Source organism: Nothobranchius furzeri, chromosome 16 (genome assembly GCF_043380555.1).
Source record: "Nothobranchius furzeri strain GRZ-AD chromosome 16, NfurGRZ-RIMD1, whole genome shotgun sequence".
NCBI lineage: Eukaryota > Metazoa > Chordata > Actinopteri > Cyprinodontiformes > Nothobranchiidae > Nothobranchius > Nothobranchius furzeri.
This window is the reverse complement of record NC_091756.1, coordinates 54,853,373-54,871,558: the sequence shown is the minus strand read 5'-3', so window position 1 is coordinate 54,871,558 and position 18,186 is coordinate 54,853,373. Positions and strand designations below refer to the sequence as shown.

General features: G+C 43.2%; 2 protein-coding genes across 3 annotated transcripts in view; both read right to left on the bottom strand.

Annotated features, from left to right (window-relative positions):
• slc5a9 (solute carrier family 5 member 9) overlaps positions 1 to 5,635 on the bottom strand; it is a 34,175-nt gene extending 28,540 nt beyond the window's left edge. The window contains exons 1-3 of one of the 2 annotated variants that reach the window (XM_054749560.2): positions 5,366 to 5,635; positions 2,824 to 2,942; positions 762 to 833 (exon numbers count right to left, since the gene is read on the bottom strand). In XM_054749560.2, coding sequence (XP_054605535.1) covers positions 762 to 833; positions 2,824 to 2,942; positions 5,366 to 5,387 — 213 coding nt within the window. In that variant the 5' untranslated portion in view covers positions 5,388 to 5,635. The remainder of the gene's footprint in view (positions 1 to 761; positions 834 to 2,823; positions 2,943 to 5,365) is intronic. The other variant, XM_054749559.2, reaches the window with a different exon arrangement.
• A 1,435-nt stretch (positions 5,636 to 7,070) lies between these two features.
• Positions 7,071 to 18,186, bottom strand: part of LOC107387314 (cadherin-2) — a 53,527-nt gene continuing 42,411 nt past the window's right edge. Inside the window, exon 16 of the mRNA XM_015962217.3 lies at positions 7,071 to 11,584. Within this exon, the coding sequence (XP_015817703.1) occupies positions 11,378 to 11,584 (207 nt within the window). The 3' untranslated portion in view covers positions 7,071 to 11,377. The remainder of the gene's footprint in view (positions 11,585 to 18,186) is intronic.

Below are 18,186 nucleotides of genomic sequence, written 5' to 3'. Positions count from 1 at the left end.
AGTGATGCGGACGCTGAGCCGATCTGTCGTGGGGAAGAGGGAGCTGAGCCAGAAAGCCAGGCTCTCGATTTACCGGTCGATCTACGTCCCAATCCTCACCTATGGTCATGAGCTTTGGGTAATGACCGAAAGAACGAGATCGCGGATACAAGCGGCCGAAATGAGTTTCCTCCGTAGGGTGGCCGGGCTCAGCCTTAGAGATAGGGTGAGGAGCTCGGACATTCGGGAGGGACTCGGAGTAGAACCGCTGCTCCTCCGGATCGAAAGGAGCCAGTTGAGGTGGTTTGGGCATCTGGTCAGGATGCCTCCTGGACGCCTCCCCGGGGAGGTGTTTCGGGCATGTCCTGCCGGCAGAAGGCCCCCGGGTCGACCCAGGACACGTTGGAGAAGTTACATCTCCAATCTGGTCCGGGAACGCCTTGGGGTCCTGCCGGAGGAGCTGGTGGACAAGGCCGGGGAGAGGACGGCCTGGAGCTCCCTAGTTGGGATGCTGCCCCCGCGACCCGGACCCGGATAAGCGGAGGAAGACGACGACGACGACGACGACATCTGAGGTCAAAGGAAAATAAAAAATGCATGAATAACTGAAGAAGTAGCCGTTACTTTTAAGGTGTGTGCTGTGGGGTTTACATCAGCACCCTTTAATAAATAAATGGATGTTCAACTTCATGCATTTTTAACAAACGCCACATGTTATTTCGATATATGTTATGTCACATTTCGCAGCATCTTTTAAACATTTCTAAATGTATTGTACTCACCGGCCACCAGGTCATTGAACGACCAGCTAAAAAATACCCCCCCACTGTGGTGCGATTGGCTCGTGTTGATGACTGAAAAAAAGAGAAAGAAGAACATAAAGCTACAAGCACATCTGAAGACGTATAACTCTAAAATAAAGGAGTGAAAAGTGTTCCTCTGTGCTATATCTGACAGTAGCTGTTGTACTGCAAGCCCATCCCTCTCTATAGATATGGCTTATCATGCCAGAGCTGTCGCTGGTTTATTGTGCTTGTGAGAAACTTGGGACTTTTATTTTGAAAGCTTTCATACAAATAAATGGTGATAGTTGTTGTTATTCGTCTTCCTGCTCATTCACCGGCACCTTGGGTCCAACGCCTGCGCATCTTGAATGAGGTCATTGGGGTCAACATAATTTAACAATCCCCCAGAGATTGGATAGTCTCTAACAACTTCCCCTCAGCATAACTTTACATAACCCAACCTATCGTGAGGCTGTAATCACTGAGAAATATAGTGGTCTGTATAAACCTGACTTTTCTATCATACTATACATTTTAAACATAATATCTAATTTTTTTAAGGACACGTTCAGGTTCTTTGCTGGGCAGTAATCATTATAATAAGATGGATTTACTGATATACCTACTAAAGGGAAATGGGTAGAATGCCTTCTCCAGGTCAGGGATGAAGTCCTGCCTCAAATGGAGGAGTTTAAGCATCTCGGGGTCTTGCTTGCAAATGAGGGAAAGATGGAGTGGGAGATCGATAGGCAGAGTGGGGCTCCTCTGCAGTGATGCGGGTGTTGTACCGGTCTGTTGTGGCGAAGAAAGAGCTGAGCTGAAAGGCTAAGCTCTCAATTTATCGGTCGATCTACGTTCCTACCCTCACCTATGGTCACGAGCTTTGGGTAGTGACCGAAAGAAGGAGACTGTGAATACAAGCGGCCAAAATGAGTTTTCTCCGCAGGGTGTAGATTGTGCCCTCCACATCGAGAGGCGCCAGTTGAGGTGGCTCAGGCATCTGGTTAGGGTGCCTCCTGGACGCCTCCATGGTGAGGTTTTCCAGGCATGCCCAACTGGGAGGAGACGTAGAAAAAGGCCCAGGACACGCTGGAGGGACTATGTCTCTCAGCTGGCTAGGGAACATCTTATGATTCTCCGGTCTGGTTCTCTCTGCTTAGGCTGCTTTACCCAACCCCGGATGAGAAAAGGCAAATGGATTAATCCACTAAATCAGTCTTTGGGGAATTTGACTGCTCTAACTCTGCTGGTGGAGCTACAAAGACCACAGAACAGAAAAGGGTAATCTCTGTAAATAAACAATTTCTGATGCCAGGCTATTTTATTTGGACTGCTAAACAGTGCCCTATTGCACATTGGCATTACGACACTCAATCTCTCTATAGTTAGAACTTGGGGACTATCAGCCAACCTGTAGCGGAGCAGCTATCTGATGTAGCTGTCTTAGTTTTCCAGATGGCTCAGTGGAGTGTCATAGCAATGGTGTCCTCTGTAGATTTGCTCAACACATTCTCACTCCCAGCGCGTCAAAGACAAACGCTTGGCCAGCCACCCTCTGCGTCAGACCCCTTACGTCAAAAGTGCCCTTTTTCATCACTTATGTGCGAAAAGGAGTTTTTCCCTTTTCTGACTGCAGATCCCAATGCAGCATAAAACTGACGCTTTCCTCAGACTGGTTCTGGCTGGACTATACAGGTTTCTGTTCCCTGATCTTAAGGTGAAGTTACAAGCTCTGATTTGGGCCTGGACTAGATATCATCCAGGGTTTCCTGATTGGGAAGGTTTGTTTGGCCACCGTAACACCTTCCACAAACGTGGCAGTATGAGAGCACAGTGTCTCTGTGTGTGTCTCCAGGTCTTATTGGTCAAACACATTCCAGTCTGTGTGAACAAATCAGTCCCACAGTTTTAGCTCCCCAAGGTGACAGTGCACAACACATTACAGGACTTTTCACTGATAAATGCAGAAGGGACTATTCAAGAGTTGAACGAATAAGTTTGACTCTTAACGAACAGTGATATACTAGTGTGTGTGTAAATGAGTGGCGCCTCTTCTTACCCAAATTCCAACCACCATGACAATTACAAAGTAGGTGACAACCACGGCAATGTCAGCCGCATCAACACTTTGACTGGTACCAGGAGGAGCTCCAGTTGTGAACCCAGAAGTTCTCCAGCCTAAACATTTGGGAGAAAAATCACAGTGATTGCAATATTACAGTGCTAATACTGTATAACGCTCAAAATGGACTGTGCTAACTTGTCAGGCTCTTTTATTTTTATTCACACCTAAAGTATTATTAATAATGGAGTTTTGAAAACAGAAATCAATTCTCACTCTGACAATTTTGCACAAGTTGGCAGCCCCACCCTCTAGAATACTAGTCCCCTCAAGGCACTTAACAACACAATAGACATTCAGGAGAATGATATGATAAACTGTACTGTGTTGCTGCTACTTTAAGCAGCTGGAGAGAGTAAACCAGAACACGGCTGCACGTCCAGCTGGGGTCAGCACCTATTCGGTTTGTGTCCTGACCAAGCCCCCACAATGCGGAAGTGACAACAATTGCAGTTCCACCCTCATCCACTGGGGGCTGGTGTCAGAAGCGAGCATATCCTCATTGACTCCCATGTTAAAAACACCAATTTCACAGCAGAAATAAACATGTTTACAGCCTGTTTCCAAAACATGTTTTAGGTTTAAGTGATCTAGTTTACACTCATGACAACTCTGGGGGGGGGGGGGGGGGGGTGAATGTTTTTCTCACTCATATTAAAAGCCTAAAATTCTGTATAAATAATGAGCATCAGACCCACGTGACCACAGAGCTCCGGGGAAAGGCCTAGCTCAGTCTGAGCCTCGGCCTCGCCTGAAAACTGTTCGGTCATTTTCAGTCTCTCAACTTAGACCATTAGTTGTAGCGTTTGTGTGTTATTTTTGGATATTTTTTGTGCAATTGTTGGACAAAATGACTTGCTGTGGCATTAATTGCACTAACAGAGCGTCCAAGGAGTCTCCACTTCATTTTTTTCGGTAAGTAAAATAAAATTTATGTATTTTAGGTCACTGCCGAGCTGAGCTTAGATTTTAACATGTACTGTTTAACCATGAAATTTAAATGTAATAGGGTAAAACCCAGTGCATTTAACATAATGCTGCACTTTAGAAAATGGGTTGAAATATAACATGTTGGTGGAGCTGGGTTCTGACCATCGGCTTGTGGAGCTCTCGGGAGACCTCTGTGTTCCACCCGGTTTTACCCAGCGGTCAGCCCGACGTATCTCTGACTCAGAAGCTCTGGTGTTGTGCACAGTTAACTCCGGTTGTAGCTAGGTTGCTACCTCCGTTAGCTTAGCTCCCACCTCCGCGTTAGCTTTGGGTTAGCTTCAGGTTAGCTTGTAGCTAGTTCGACCGGGTGTCGTCAGTTGATCCCAGCCTTACAGCCCCAACCTCAGCTCCACCTCTCTTCCCTTGTCTGGGCTTGACGGAACCTGTGACACGGTAAAAATGGCGGTGGTGGCCACCTCCCATTTTTCTTCAAAATGTGTTATTGGAGTCTATGGAAACCCATTGTCCATATATGTATATGTCGATAGTCCTGACCCAGGAGAAGGTTCCAGTGCAGTGGAATGCATTTAGCCTTGTACCAGTACTCATCTCATCCATCTGTCCATAATCTGTGATTATGCCACTACTGTAACACAGACACTGTAAATTATGCAGTTTTAAGTGAGTTTATACTTAGAGTCACAGAGGATGTTCTGGTCCAACATGACACTGACTCATCAGCTGCTCTGGGCTGCAGTCAGTCTGATACACAGTGAAAATCCACGTGCTGCACATACACACAGCTAAGAACAAAGAATGGCTAGGTATTTTAACCAAAACTCTAAAATTCCCAGTTGACCAAATTCAGTGAATAAACATAGCTTTTTGAGGGTGTATAGAGGTGAATCACTGCTGCAGGAAGTATTTGCATCAATTTCCATATTTAATTAGAAGTGTGTCAATGAGAAGAGCCTGCTATTCACTCATGTGGATTCATTCTATATTGATCAGAATGAAAAATGAAAGGTGCTCAGATCCATACACTACAGCTGGATTAGAGTATTTGCTGCCTTCTAGTTGGAAATCTAAATTTCTATGCAATTCTACTTACACAAACACGCACGCACCCATGCACGCATGCACGCACACACACACACACACACACACACACACGCATGCACTCAGACACAAACACAAATGACATTCGAACAACAATTTTACAAGAGATAATAAACCTCATGAGTGAAGCTGAGAAACAGGGACAAGATTAAAATTAGTCTGTCATTGTGAGATCTTTGCAGACAGTAGATTTTTCATTTAGGCTAAAAGAGGATTGCTGTATAGACACTGACACTAGTCAGTGACTTGATGCAATTTGCTGGGTTCCTTATATAGGAAACATTATTTCTGATTGGCTTAATGAACTGACCTGAATTGGAATTTTTATTATGTGAAGTGCCTTGAGACGACTCCTGTCGTGATTTAGCGCTATATAAATAAACTTGAATTGAATTGAATTGAATAAAACAAAAAATAAAACATTTCAGACCTGTATCCATAGTGATTGCCATGTAAAGTCTTGTCTTCTAGATAGAGTTGATCCGCAGATGTATCCTCTGGGTGAGAGTTTTCCTGCTTAACTGCCAGGTGTTTCCTGCTGATAAACGTGTCAAAGTGCGAGTAGTAAATGATTCATTTATTTTTTTAATGAGACAGTCACTAGTTAGGCATTGGTCTGACCAATGCCTGCTCTGTGATTCTCAGGAGAATTATATTTATGAGGACTGGAGTCAACTGATACTGGCAGATTGAACAGTTGAGGACGAACTGAAAGACCTAATTTCTTATCATTTAGAGTTCTGGGACTAGGCATGTTTGTCCTCAGCTTCCTCACCTGGATTGATAAACATTCTACTTTTCTTGGTGTTTGATGATGGTTACCTAACATGGGCAGAGTAAGTACACAGAACTGTTCAACCTTTGGAATAACAACTAAATTGAGGCCACAATTTTAACAGCAGGGCTGCATGATGGTGCAGTTGGTAGCGTTGGTAGCGTTGTTACCTTGCAGCAAAAAGGTTTCATGTTTGAATCCCAACTGCAGATTTTCTTCCTGGAGTTTGCATGTTCTCCCCATGCAGGTGTTGGCTCCATCCTTTATCTAAATCACAGAGAGCTGGTGTCTAACTCCAGCAATCACCAGGCAAGAGGTGGTGCACACCCTAGACAGGTCACCAGTCTATCACTGGGCCACACACACACACACACACACACACACACACACACACACACACACACACACACACACACACACACACCTATAAAGGTAATTTTAAGTTTCCAATCAACCTGATCTGCATGTTCTCGGTCGGTGGGAAGAAACTGGAGCACCCAGAGAAAAGGATGCGTGGCTTTTTCCAGCTAATCCGTTTTTCCTCCCAAAGGCCAAAAGTGTGCATGCTAGGTTAACTGTTAACCCTAGGTGTGTGAGTGTGTGACTGACTGTGTCTCTGTAGCCCTGTGAGGGACTGGCAACCATGCAGTCCATGCTGCCCACCACGTCTCATGACGCATGGTGTCATGGTGACCCTGTTCAGCAGAAAAAACTGAATGAGAGTGAGTGGTAATTCTTGGTTCCCAAACAGGGCAGGTGATTGCACACTTTTCTATACCTCAGGAAAGCACAGATGATGTTTGAGTTCATTGGAACAGAGACATCAGCAACTTTCTCTATGAGCAAAACCAGCATGAATCCCACTGATGATCCTTCAATAAGCCTGATGCTGATTTATTGAAGTCAAGAAAAGGTAGAGGAGTTTGCTTTGTCAGCAGTGTGGCAAAACTAAAGAGATGCTGCCTGAAAGTCCCCACTAATCAGCCACTTTTAGCATTCATTCGTTAATTACAGTCGAATGTGTTAGAAACAGGAATATAAATATTCAGGAGTCAACGCCTGGAAACACATCCCAGTGGTTTAATTCTTATACTGCAGCCAGCCACTAGGGGGCAGTTGTGTGAATTTTAGTTTCAGTGTTGCGTTCCTCTGTCTAGTTATAAACACTGATGGCTGCAGTGCAGGGTGGTGTGCTAGAACAGTCTTCATTTGAAAATCTTTGTAGAGGATTTAAAATCATAATTGTATGAAGATATGAAGCTGAAGTCAGAACAGCTTCTCATTCAGTTTCAGATGGTTTACTCAGAAAAGTTTACTTGTGTTTACTTTAAAAGATCAAAGAAATGCTTTTTAACCTTAGTGAAAAGATAAAAACATGCAAAAACACTTTATTTGTGATCCAAATGACAGATATACTGTATCAGTATTCAAGATATTAGCATGTCCACAGCCAAAAGAAGAGAACAAAAATACAATCTGTACATAATTCATTTTACAGTTAGGAGTCAGATAAAGAGAACACTGAGCCAGCAGACAGAAGAAACGTCATTTGTGTATTTATCTCACAAGAGTTTATCATGATGGATCTGCTACAAAAAATAAACTGTTGATTAGTGATGAAGAGATGGGCTGCATAACGTACCAAATACATAAAAAATCAGAAAGTATAAAAATTTACCCTCGCTGTATATTTTCTCACCAGCTTTGGAAAAGCAAACCAGCAAAACACAATTTTGATGCACAACTCTGGGTCTACATATGGTCAGGTTTTGAGAACAAACAAACTTAATTGATCAGACTGAGCCTCAGCAAGTAACGAAAAAAAATCCAACAAATAACAGTCTAACTCAAACCAAATCTTGTAAAGGTAGAACATATTGTCTCATCATCTTCCCTTTTGCTCTTAAGAACATTTTCCAGAGCTTATGACCACGAGGGCTGGAATAGTGACTGCAGATTCTGCCCTGATCTCATCATCCCTCTCTTTCTCACTTGTGAAGAAGACTCTGAGAAACCTACGCTCCTCCACTTAAGAAAGAACTTCTCCTGCCAACCCAGACTTAAAAAATTGACCCATTTCTGGTAGAAAAGCTCATCCTTTGATAAAAATGTCCTTATTCTCATTCCAGCTGTTTCACACTTGGCTGCAAACCTCCCGCTGTAGGATCAGAAGGTTGTAGTTTGATTAAGCTAGGACTGCAACATTTGCACAAAAATGAAACAAAAACTAGTAACCAAACTAGACAGCCTCCATCCAACAGCTGCACCGAGACATTCTGTCTAAACAGTATCAATGTCAAAGGGCAGCTCTGTTGCAACTTCCATCTGGGATAGGTGACCTTCTGCAAGCCACGTGAATCAGACTCACACTCCTTTGGTGCAGGAACTGAATGGCCCTTGACACGCAATATCGATATATATATTATAACTGCCTTTATTCACCAGTTCAACTGAGTTTAACTAGCTCACATAAATAAAAGTTGTTTTCCACACGAGTTTGGCCTTGGGGTAGAGAAGTGGTCATTGTTAATCCAGGGAAACTATTGGCAGTTACAGAAACGTACAGTGGGAATTTTACACTCTTATCTGGGAGGTGTTTGAGTTCTGGGCCACAATGATACACATGCATATCAAAGGATCTGGAGAGTTAACTTCCTCAAGTGTGTGTGAGGCAAATCTTTCTTTCTGGAACTCAGTGATGAGACGCTTTTCTCTTCTCTCCTGCCCCTCATCATCCTAAGGGTCTCTAGCCTGTCTCTGTCTCAGAGCGACTCTTTGGATTCTTCCTGGAAATTAAAAAAATAAAAACCATGGAATTGGTAAACAGGTCTTTGAATGCAATTGATAAAATTTTGTAAAGGAGCTCCCACATGTCCGGATGGAATACAAATGGTTGGGTACCTTTTGGATTCCTGGAAGGAGTGGAATATTATGTGTCTTTCACTACTTTCCGTGGAGGATGTACTGTAGAAGATGATGGATTTTTGGATTTATGATTTACAGATTTCTGCTAATTGGAGTGGGCGGCTATTTGGTATATCGGAAATGTATGGAGCTGTCAAGGGCTATTGGAAAAATCCTTGAACTCCGAGAAGGTTGCTGCTAGTCTATGGTTCCACAGCCAGGATGAGAAGTGAGGTTCAACTATCAACCAGAACCCCTCTCCAGTATCTTGCTAAAATACCGCCCACGTTTTTGCCTCAGCAACCACCACTGCTGCACACTGCATACACCCCAAACCTTTCTTCAGCTTCTGGAGACCCAGCATTGCCCTTTAGACCTCCTTCAACCTCATGGGTCCCATAACCTGTGGTGTCCAACAAGTGCAGGGATTACACACAGGATTTAACATAGTTTTATACATATTTGAAACCAGTATATATGAAATTCAGTTTTCTACGAAAATACAAAATCCGTTTTTGTTTGTGTCGACTCAATGACTGGGCTTAGTTCCAATCAACTGGAGCTCCTGTATTCTAAGGTTTTATGTCATGTTCAGGTAAGGTAAAAAAAAAGAAAAAGAAAAAGAAAAGGAAAACAACATTAACAAAAGAGGAATAATCACTTTTGACAATGCTGAATTTTCTGTGAACATTTAGATTTTACAAATAAAATCTGCACTTGTATTCAAACGACCAAATAAAGACCAAGAGCAGCTCAGAAAACCAACGTTTTTCCTGGTAGAATTATCCAAAGCATTTCAAGTAGACTTTGCTGTTTACATGATCTGTTCAGTGTGTTTTCATAGAAATGATTTCCACCGTCTCTTGCTAACCAGATAGAGGGAGCCTAAGTCATGCCTATCCATTTCCAGACCATGGGTGTCACGCTGAGAGCAGGAGGATTGGACCCAAAATGTGACAACTCAGGCAGGAATGGTTGAATGAATGGAAGTCCTTTTATTAGGATGGTGGGTAAATATCCAAGGGAGCAGGAAGCCAAACCGAAAATCCAGAAAAAACTGAACTACAGAAACAAAGCTCATTCATGAGCAAGAACCTGGAGTTCCTGAGGAGGACAGAACAACGCTGACAAAGACAATGGACCAACAAACACTGAGGTACAAGACAGGGGTTTTAAACACAGAGGGAAGCAATCAGGGGAACAGGCGACAGGTGTGAGGTGTAGAGGGAAGACAGGTGCCATCAATAAACTAAATGGAGAACTAACTAAGCAAGGGGGAAGATAAAGCATAACCTATCAAACACTAAATAACTAAACCTAAAGACTAAGGGCAAAGATAAACAACTAATGACTAGAGGGGTGAGGAGGACTAATACAAACCCATAGGAACTACAAGGGAGTGACTAGGAGGAAACATGAGGGAAGCCTAGAGGGAGCTGGGGAACACAAGAAGACACATAAGGAGAACCTGAAGTGGGCTGAGGAAGCTTAAGGACACACAGAGCACAAGGAGACACATGAGGGGAACGCAGAGCATAACAATGGGTCCCCTTCTGCCAAAAAAAAAAAAAAAAGAAAAAAAAAAAGAAGAGGAGCAGATTAAAGATATTTTCTGATCCAGTTTGATAAATGCCAGGGATTTAACATATGATATCCGTGAATTCTGAAGGCAAATTTTGTTGTTGTGGCCAAAGTTACTATAGGTTTTGTGTAAAAAACAAAATAAATAATGTTGGACTACAACTGCTCGTCTTACCAAACTGATGTCATCCAACCAGGCAAGGAGAAGAAGAAGAAAAATAGCTGTGAGTTTAGTGAGCTTCGAATCCTTCTTCCAGGGTGAAATAATGAGCAGTAAACATGGAGAAACCCTCTCTACACCTGCTCATGTCATGTGGAGATCAGATTCTGATGCGACGTCATATATGCAACTTCTGATCTGGAGTCATTTTAATAAAATTTGTTTTTACAAGCTGACGAATCTTAAATTAAGTGACAGACATAGTCCAAAACACATAATTATTTATCATTTAAACTGAAGTACAACATATGCGTGATTCAGGGCGTAAGGCAAAACGGATTAGAAAGCTCTTATAGCTCCGTTCACTTTTTATTTGGTTCCAGGGACCCAGCAGCCGACCGGAAGGAGAGGAGACTTAGACTCCCTATACAAGAAAGCAGGTGGAAACTCTCTCTCACACACACACACACAGACACACACACACACACACGCACGCACGCACGCACGCGCGCGCGCGCGCGCGCGCACACACACACACACACGCATGCATGCACGCAGGCATGCACAAACACACGAGTTCATTCATAATGGCAAAGTGCTCTTTTGACCGGTGTAGCAAAACCCAGGTTCTTTAAATCAACATACAAAATTAAAAGCGAACACAATCAAATCATTTTACAAAAAGGCACATTTGACTCCAAATGCTGCTGTACGCTAAGATTCAAGTGTAAATGAGCATGGCTGTAGGCTCTACACCTCCATTAAGTAATGAAGGCTCACAGTCAGTTTTAGCACGAGTGCTAATACTCAGATCCAGTCCTGAATACCTGTCAGTAGCAGTTCTTGCTGGGCCAGGAGTCAGCATGGACCCTTCTGTCATCAACTGCCCCCAACAGGCAGGAAGTCTTTTAACAAGCTGTAGAAAGGAAATTCAGTAATGGAGATCCAAATGTTATTTGTTCGACCCCCACCCGCTACCTGAGCTCTGAAGTGTGGGTGGGGAGGGTGGGAGTGATAGAGTGCTAATCGTCTCCTCCACCGTACAGGTCTGCCAGCTTATGGAAGTGTGGTCCCCATTCGCTGAGGTAATTGTACTCCTGGTCTCCACAGCTCGAGCAGGAGTGCAGCGAGCTGAGGGAGCCAGCTGTAGACCCAGACCCTTCATAGTCAAACACCAGCAGGGAGTCATAAGGAGGGGCAGTGGGGTCATGATCTGCAGCCTTCAGGCCCTGTAAAGAAGATGAAGAAAAGAAGGTGAGCAAAGGGAAATTCTTCATTTGTTATGATCAGAGGTAAACAGCCAAAAGACGACAATGACTGAATGACAACCAGATGTGGACCCAATGACCAAGAACCAAGAACCTTTATGAACTCTTGATTAGTCCCCACAAAAGTGGGACCACAACCAGGGGCGGCGTTAGGCCCGGCTACTTGGGCTGAAGCCCCGGATGTTCTATGAAAAGCCCCGGATCTAAATCGTGGAAGTAACATGCAGTACCAAAGTCCAACAGAGAGGGAGCAGCTAGCAGTAGTATGTATACAGCCTGCCTGAGCCTCCACCACTGAAGAAGAAGCCCTTCAGCAGCCGGCTTCTTCTACAGTCTCTGCCTGAAACGCATGAGTGAAGATGGACATAAGGACGTTTTTTAGACCAAAAGTACAACGACAGAACCCCAGCTTTGATGAGACTGGTGTTGACTCAGGTTTGTGAGTCTTATTTGAAAATATTTGTTGTGCTGCTGGTTTGCCTAAAGTTAGCTTGCTATCAGGTAACGTTGTTGGAGAAAGAAAGGGAATATTTACTATCATCTCACACTAAACACTAACAGGAACAAAACTCTGCCCTGAAAATGCTTAATATGCAGCTTCAGATTAAAAATTATGTGGTGCAAGACATATATGATGTTGACTAGTGCGTGTCACGTGTGTGTGTGCGCACGCGCGTGTGTGTGTGTGTTAAGCCCCGGATCTTCTTCAGTCCTAAATCTGCCCCTGACCACAACCCTTCCTTCATGATGTGGTGCTCGCACACCTAGACTCAGATTGGACACCCACCAGTGAAGACTGAACACTGGAGCAGAATCGTCACCTCTATTGAAAGTAGATACCTTCATGGTTAGAAAAGGAGATATTTCACGTGATGTGATTAAGACCAGAGTCTAGAGCTGAGCAAGCCTCCGGACTCTTAGTCTCCAGCAGAGGATTAAAGTAATCCCATGTTTATATAATAGTTGTGTAGAAGGTTTAAGGTTATTACATAGCAAAGCTGAGCGATTTAAGTCTAGCGTTCAACTACGGAGACTACCTGAAAAGATAACCAGGATTGAATATGTAAAGTTCCACTCCTTTTACTTCAGCCCCAAGAGAACCAGACTGAAGAGGTGGACCGGCATCCCAGTAAGAGAGATTAAGTAAAAAGATGCTTAATATTTGTGTGAAAGAGTCCAGACGAATACTAGGGCAAGCTAAGGAAAAAGAGGGAAGAAGGGATTATGGTGGACTACAGAGAAGAGGAGGATTTAGGTCAGGTCGAGCAGATGCTGTCTGTGTCTGGATGAAGAGGTTCAGCCGATTACCCAGCATGCCCTAAACGCCAACCATCACCCCACAAGCACTGTACTACCCCTTCCCCTCTGACGGAGCCTGACTGTGTTCTCCCTCCAAGATGTTTGTTGTTATCCTCAGCAGTAACTGCATTGGTACATTTAATGCTGCTTTGGACAAAGATGTTTGCCAAATACATGAACATAAACATGACTGAGTTTCCGTCCATCCGTCCATCCATCCATCCATCCATCCATCCATCCATTTTCATCCTCTTATCCGGAGTCGGGTCACGGGGGCAGCAGCCTAAGGTGAGAGGCCCAGACTTCCCTCTCCCCAGCCACTTGGGCCAGCTCCTCCGGGGGAATCCCAAGGCGTTCCCTGGCCAGATGAGAGACATAGTCCCTCCACCGTGTCCTGGGTCTACCTCTAGGTCTCTTCCCGTTAGGACGTGCCCAGAAAACCTCACCAGGAGGCATCCTGACCAGATGGCTCCTCTCGACTGAGTTTGAGGGACAATATTTTTACTTGTTTACCATCAAATTCTGTGTATCCTGTTCACACACTTGTCCTTTTTCATTAATATTTCTCACCAGTGTCATCTGCGTCTATTCCTATTAGCTTGAAATTAAAAAATTTTTATTTACATAAACAGTGGTCGGGGCTCCATAGTTAGGCGTCATCTTAAAATACAGTAGCTGTTTAGGGACATACTCAATGTAATGTGTTTTATGTTTGTTCTTTGAAATTATGTAATTTGAAAGGGACAGCAGGGAGCAGCAGCTCGCCGTGGAAGCATGCTGTCACGGCCTTTAAACTTCCAAAAAACGATTTCCAACTAAAGGCCGTTGGTGAGAATGGGTGATTTCCTTTAAGCACGAGCTTTTAGACTTGATTTCTTGCAAATTTTATAAATGGTTTATCCTTCCCAAAAAAAAAAAAAGTTCAAAATTCATTCAAAATGTTCTACTTTTCATCCAACGAAAATTAACCTTAAATTAAATTATCAGGTCTAAAAAATGGTCAAAAAATCATTTTACCAAATCCTCCCATCTCCCCTGACACTTGGCAAACAAACATTTTCCAGACGCCTCCCCATGTGCTACTAATCAGCTTAATGACTAAGGCGTGTCCAAAAAGTTCACAACTACATCAATTTACCAAAAAATTTAAAATTAACACATTTTAATTGTAAACTTCACTTATTATAAAAGGAATGATAAGAAATTCTAAAAGAAATGTATAACTAACAGATTTATGCTACTTTACTGAAATGGCCACCACACATGCAGTCTGCCAAATCAACAAAGAAGAAGAGAATATAACACCACAGGGAGCCGTAGGGTGTTTCTCAATGCCGAGGAACCTCACCTTGATGTCTTGGCCTCGCCCCGGTTGCCTAGGAGATACGTCATCAGGAACCGCCAAGGTGTGTTCCAATGTTCATGTTCAACCGAGACGTGTGTTCTCCAATTGTTAGTTGTTTAGCTAGCTGAGCAAGGATACACGGGAGGTGTCTTGTAACCTAGCCTTGGTAAAAAATTTCCCAAAATACACGAAGACGTCTTTTCAAAAGGATGGCGGATCAGAAGCCGGTAGCTACTTCGGGGGCAAATTTCAAGTTTAAATGTGAGTCAACTAATTGTTGCTAACGGGCTGATATCTGAAATGTTTTTGTAGATCCAAAGACGATATCTATGGTTGGTTTGTTGCTTAGTAGCTGCAGCTTTGGTATTAACTCGCTTACATATTTAATTTAACAAATATATACTCAATTAAAAAGGTAAAAAGCTTGTTGTATATTTATATTGAAACTTATTCGTATAAATATAACGTCATCTCCCGTGTCACGTGACCACGGCGGAAGTACACATGTTGTACTTCAATACAAATGAAAAGTAATGAAGTGTGTTTCGACCACGCCTGTCACGTACTATGAGATTTATCAGCTTGTAAATGTTAGTAATTAGCATGACTACAAATCAGACATCGGCACGTCGCATAAATGACGTCACTACAGAATCTCCCCTCCCCTAACATAGCTGCTACTTACCACATGGCCAGGTTCATGGTTCTTTCCTCCTAAAGAAAGGAGCCACAGCTCCGATAACGTCATATCACAGCTTTGCTTAGACTGAACCATTAATCTGTGGCTATTAGAAAAATGTACAGGAGAGCAGCTAGGAGACAGTACAGACATTTTTGGTATGGTACATTTGACATCCAAACCTGCCCAAATTCAACAAGAATAATGTGGTTCTGAATTATAGAACCCCTTTAAATTAAAGTGTTTCTCTGATTGATCACAGTTCCACTAAGTCCAAACAACCTAACAAGCTAACAAACTAACGAGTGTAGATAAAAGATTCATCATGCTGACCCGATGGAACCTCCTTTAGCAGAGGGAACTTCAGTAGTCAGCTTGTGTCTGCTTTTATCAGTCTCTCACGTGGTTCTGCAGGAATTTTGGTCCACCCCATTTTCCAATGTTGCTTCAGTTCATTGGGGTTTGCAGGCTAGCACACCAAATCTGTAACCAAATCTTGGACAGACAGTGTCCTACCGTAGGACATCGACAGACAAGAATGTAGACCTCACACAGGTTGGGTCTCTGGATATATGCATGTCAGATTAATCCTGGACAGATGTAGGCCCATGATGTGGAGTGAATTTGTACTAAAATAGAATCCCACAATTCATCGTTAATGTGGAAATTGAGGTTTTGAACTCATTTAGATCTGATGGTGCTTATTGAGGAACATTGTAAATCTGAAATTCAATTGTACAGAACTGATAGCACACCCTAACACTTGGATTGACCACTAGGACATTGTTAACTGGATTTTTAGAAATTTTTGATGGACCTCTGCTGTCAAAGTCTGCACATAATGTCAGACCTGTAAAAACTGGATGACTGTGTGAAGAACATGCCAACTTTGATAGATATTTGGGAGAAATTGGCCAACAGCTTAAACAACTTCTATTGCCGGTTTGATGAGCCATCAGGCAGGTCTCACACCTCATCCAGACCCAGCAATAGAGACACTGGTTACCTACCCTCCGCCCCAGAGCCATCACCATCACTGTGGAATTTACCTTCAGCACATTCCTCCTCATCCCCCACCCAGAAGGTCCTCACATCACACACCTCCACCACAACCCTACACATCTGTCTAAACACACAACAAGCCCGGGCCCTAATGGCATGTCTCCTGCCACTCTAAAGTACTGTGCTGAAGAGCTGCCCCCAGTGTTTATGGACTTTTTCAACTCCTCCCTAGAGGAATCTCATGTGCCCGTCTACTTCAAGATCTCCACCATAGTCCTTGTCCCCAAGAAACCAAGGATCACTGGACTCAGTGACTACAGACCCATGGCTCTGACATCTGTGGTCATGAAGTCATTTGAGCACCTGGTTCTCCTTCACCTCAATACCCTCACAGCCCCCCCCCCCTCCTGGACCCCCTGCAGTTTGCCTATAGAGCCAACAGGTTTGTAGATGATGCAATCAACATGGCTCTACACTTCTTCCTGCCGCATCTGGACTCCTCGTGTACCTACGCTAGGATCCTGTTTGTGGACTTCAGCTCTGTCTTCAATATAATCCTCCCAGACCTCCTCCCAGACAAACTGTCCCAGATCGTGCCTGACCCCATCTGCAGGCTGATCACTGACTTCCTGATGGACAGGGAGCAACAAGTCAGGCTGGGGAAAAATCTCTCTACATTCAGACCACCAGCACCGGTTCCCCTCAGAGCTGTGTTCTCTCCCCTCTCCCATGTCGCTTCCTGGGCACCACCATTACCTAAGACCTCAAGTAGAAGCCCACAATCACCTCCATCATAAAAAAGACCCGACAGAAGATGTACTTCCTGAGGCAGCTGAAGAAATTCAACCTGCCAGTACAGTGATGAAGCAGTTCTACACCGCAGTCATCGAGTCCATCCTCACCTCCTCAATCACCGTGTAGTACGCTTCATTGGGACCAAATTCTAAGAGACTGAAGGCTGGGAACTTTTTAAATGAGAAAAATACTGTTGTGATTGTCTTTGGAAGCCCAACTGAGACCCCTCACATAAATGTTGGCTCTCTTACATCAGACCAACTGCATCAAATCTGGGGCTTAAAAGACACTGGCCTCAAGTAAGAAAATCAGATCAGAGCAGTTTTTAAATCCAATCTTTCCACTTGAGGCAGCTGGCTAAAATAAAGCCAATTCTTTCTCACCAGAATATTGAAACACCAATCCTCTCTTTTGTTACCACTTGGCTGGATTGCATGCTTTATATGGGAGTCAATGATTCTTGTATCTCTCAGTTTCAGGGAGCACAAAATGCTTGTGCAAGTTTTTAAATGGCTCACAAAAGTTTGGTCACATTGGAGCTAATTCATCCTTACACCCTCTCACGTCCCCTTGGGTCAGCTGATCAGCAGTTCTTGGGTAATCTCAGAGAAGACTGCACCTTTGCTGTTTTAGCCCTAAAAATGTTGGAAATACTTTCTCTTGCACATCGGAAGGGCCTCTTCCCTGTCGGATTTCAAAACCATCACATCTGTTCTCCATAACCAGAGATAACACTTTCAATTTTTAGAAAATTTTACATTTAGTTCATATCAAATGAAGTCAATTGATTTTATTATTGCAAACACAGTGATCCCTCGTTTATCGCGGTAGATGCGTTCCAGACCTGGCCGCGATAGGTGAAAATCCGCGAAGTAGGGACACCATATTTACAGTATTTATTTAACAGGTATGTATTCAGTATTCCGACTTTTAAAACCCTCCCTTTACATAGAAAGACATTTTTACTTGTTTTTTTTATAGTTTTATTACAAAAAGTGCATTTTATGATGAAATTGGTGAGAAAAAACCCCAGGAATTTCTTGATATTTCGCATAGAAAAATACCGCAAATCGGTGAAAAATACAGCGAATCCGCCAAGTCGTGAATCAGCGATAAACGAACCGCGAAGTAGCGAGGGATCACTGTAGGTTTAATACATGGCCATTTTTATTTTAACCTGTTTGGTTAAATGCATTATTCAGTTTGGCTTCATATTTATCTATTTGGCAGATGCTTTATAAAGGCTCACTTACAAATACCAATGTAATTAAAGCTAATACACATGAGGCTAACAAAAACATGCATCATTGTATTGTGTTTTTGTTGTTGTTTTTTTTTTTGGATGCTGTTGGTGTTTAAAGTTTCCCTACAAATAAAGCTGGTATAGTATAATATATTGTGATGTTGTGATGAAATCACAGATAAAAAACATAATAAATACAT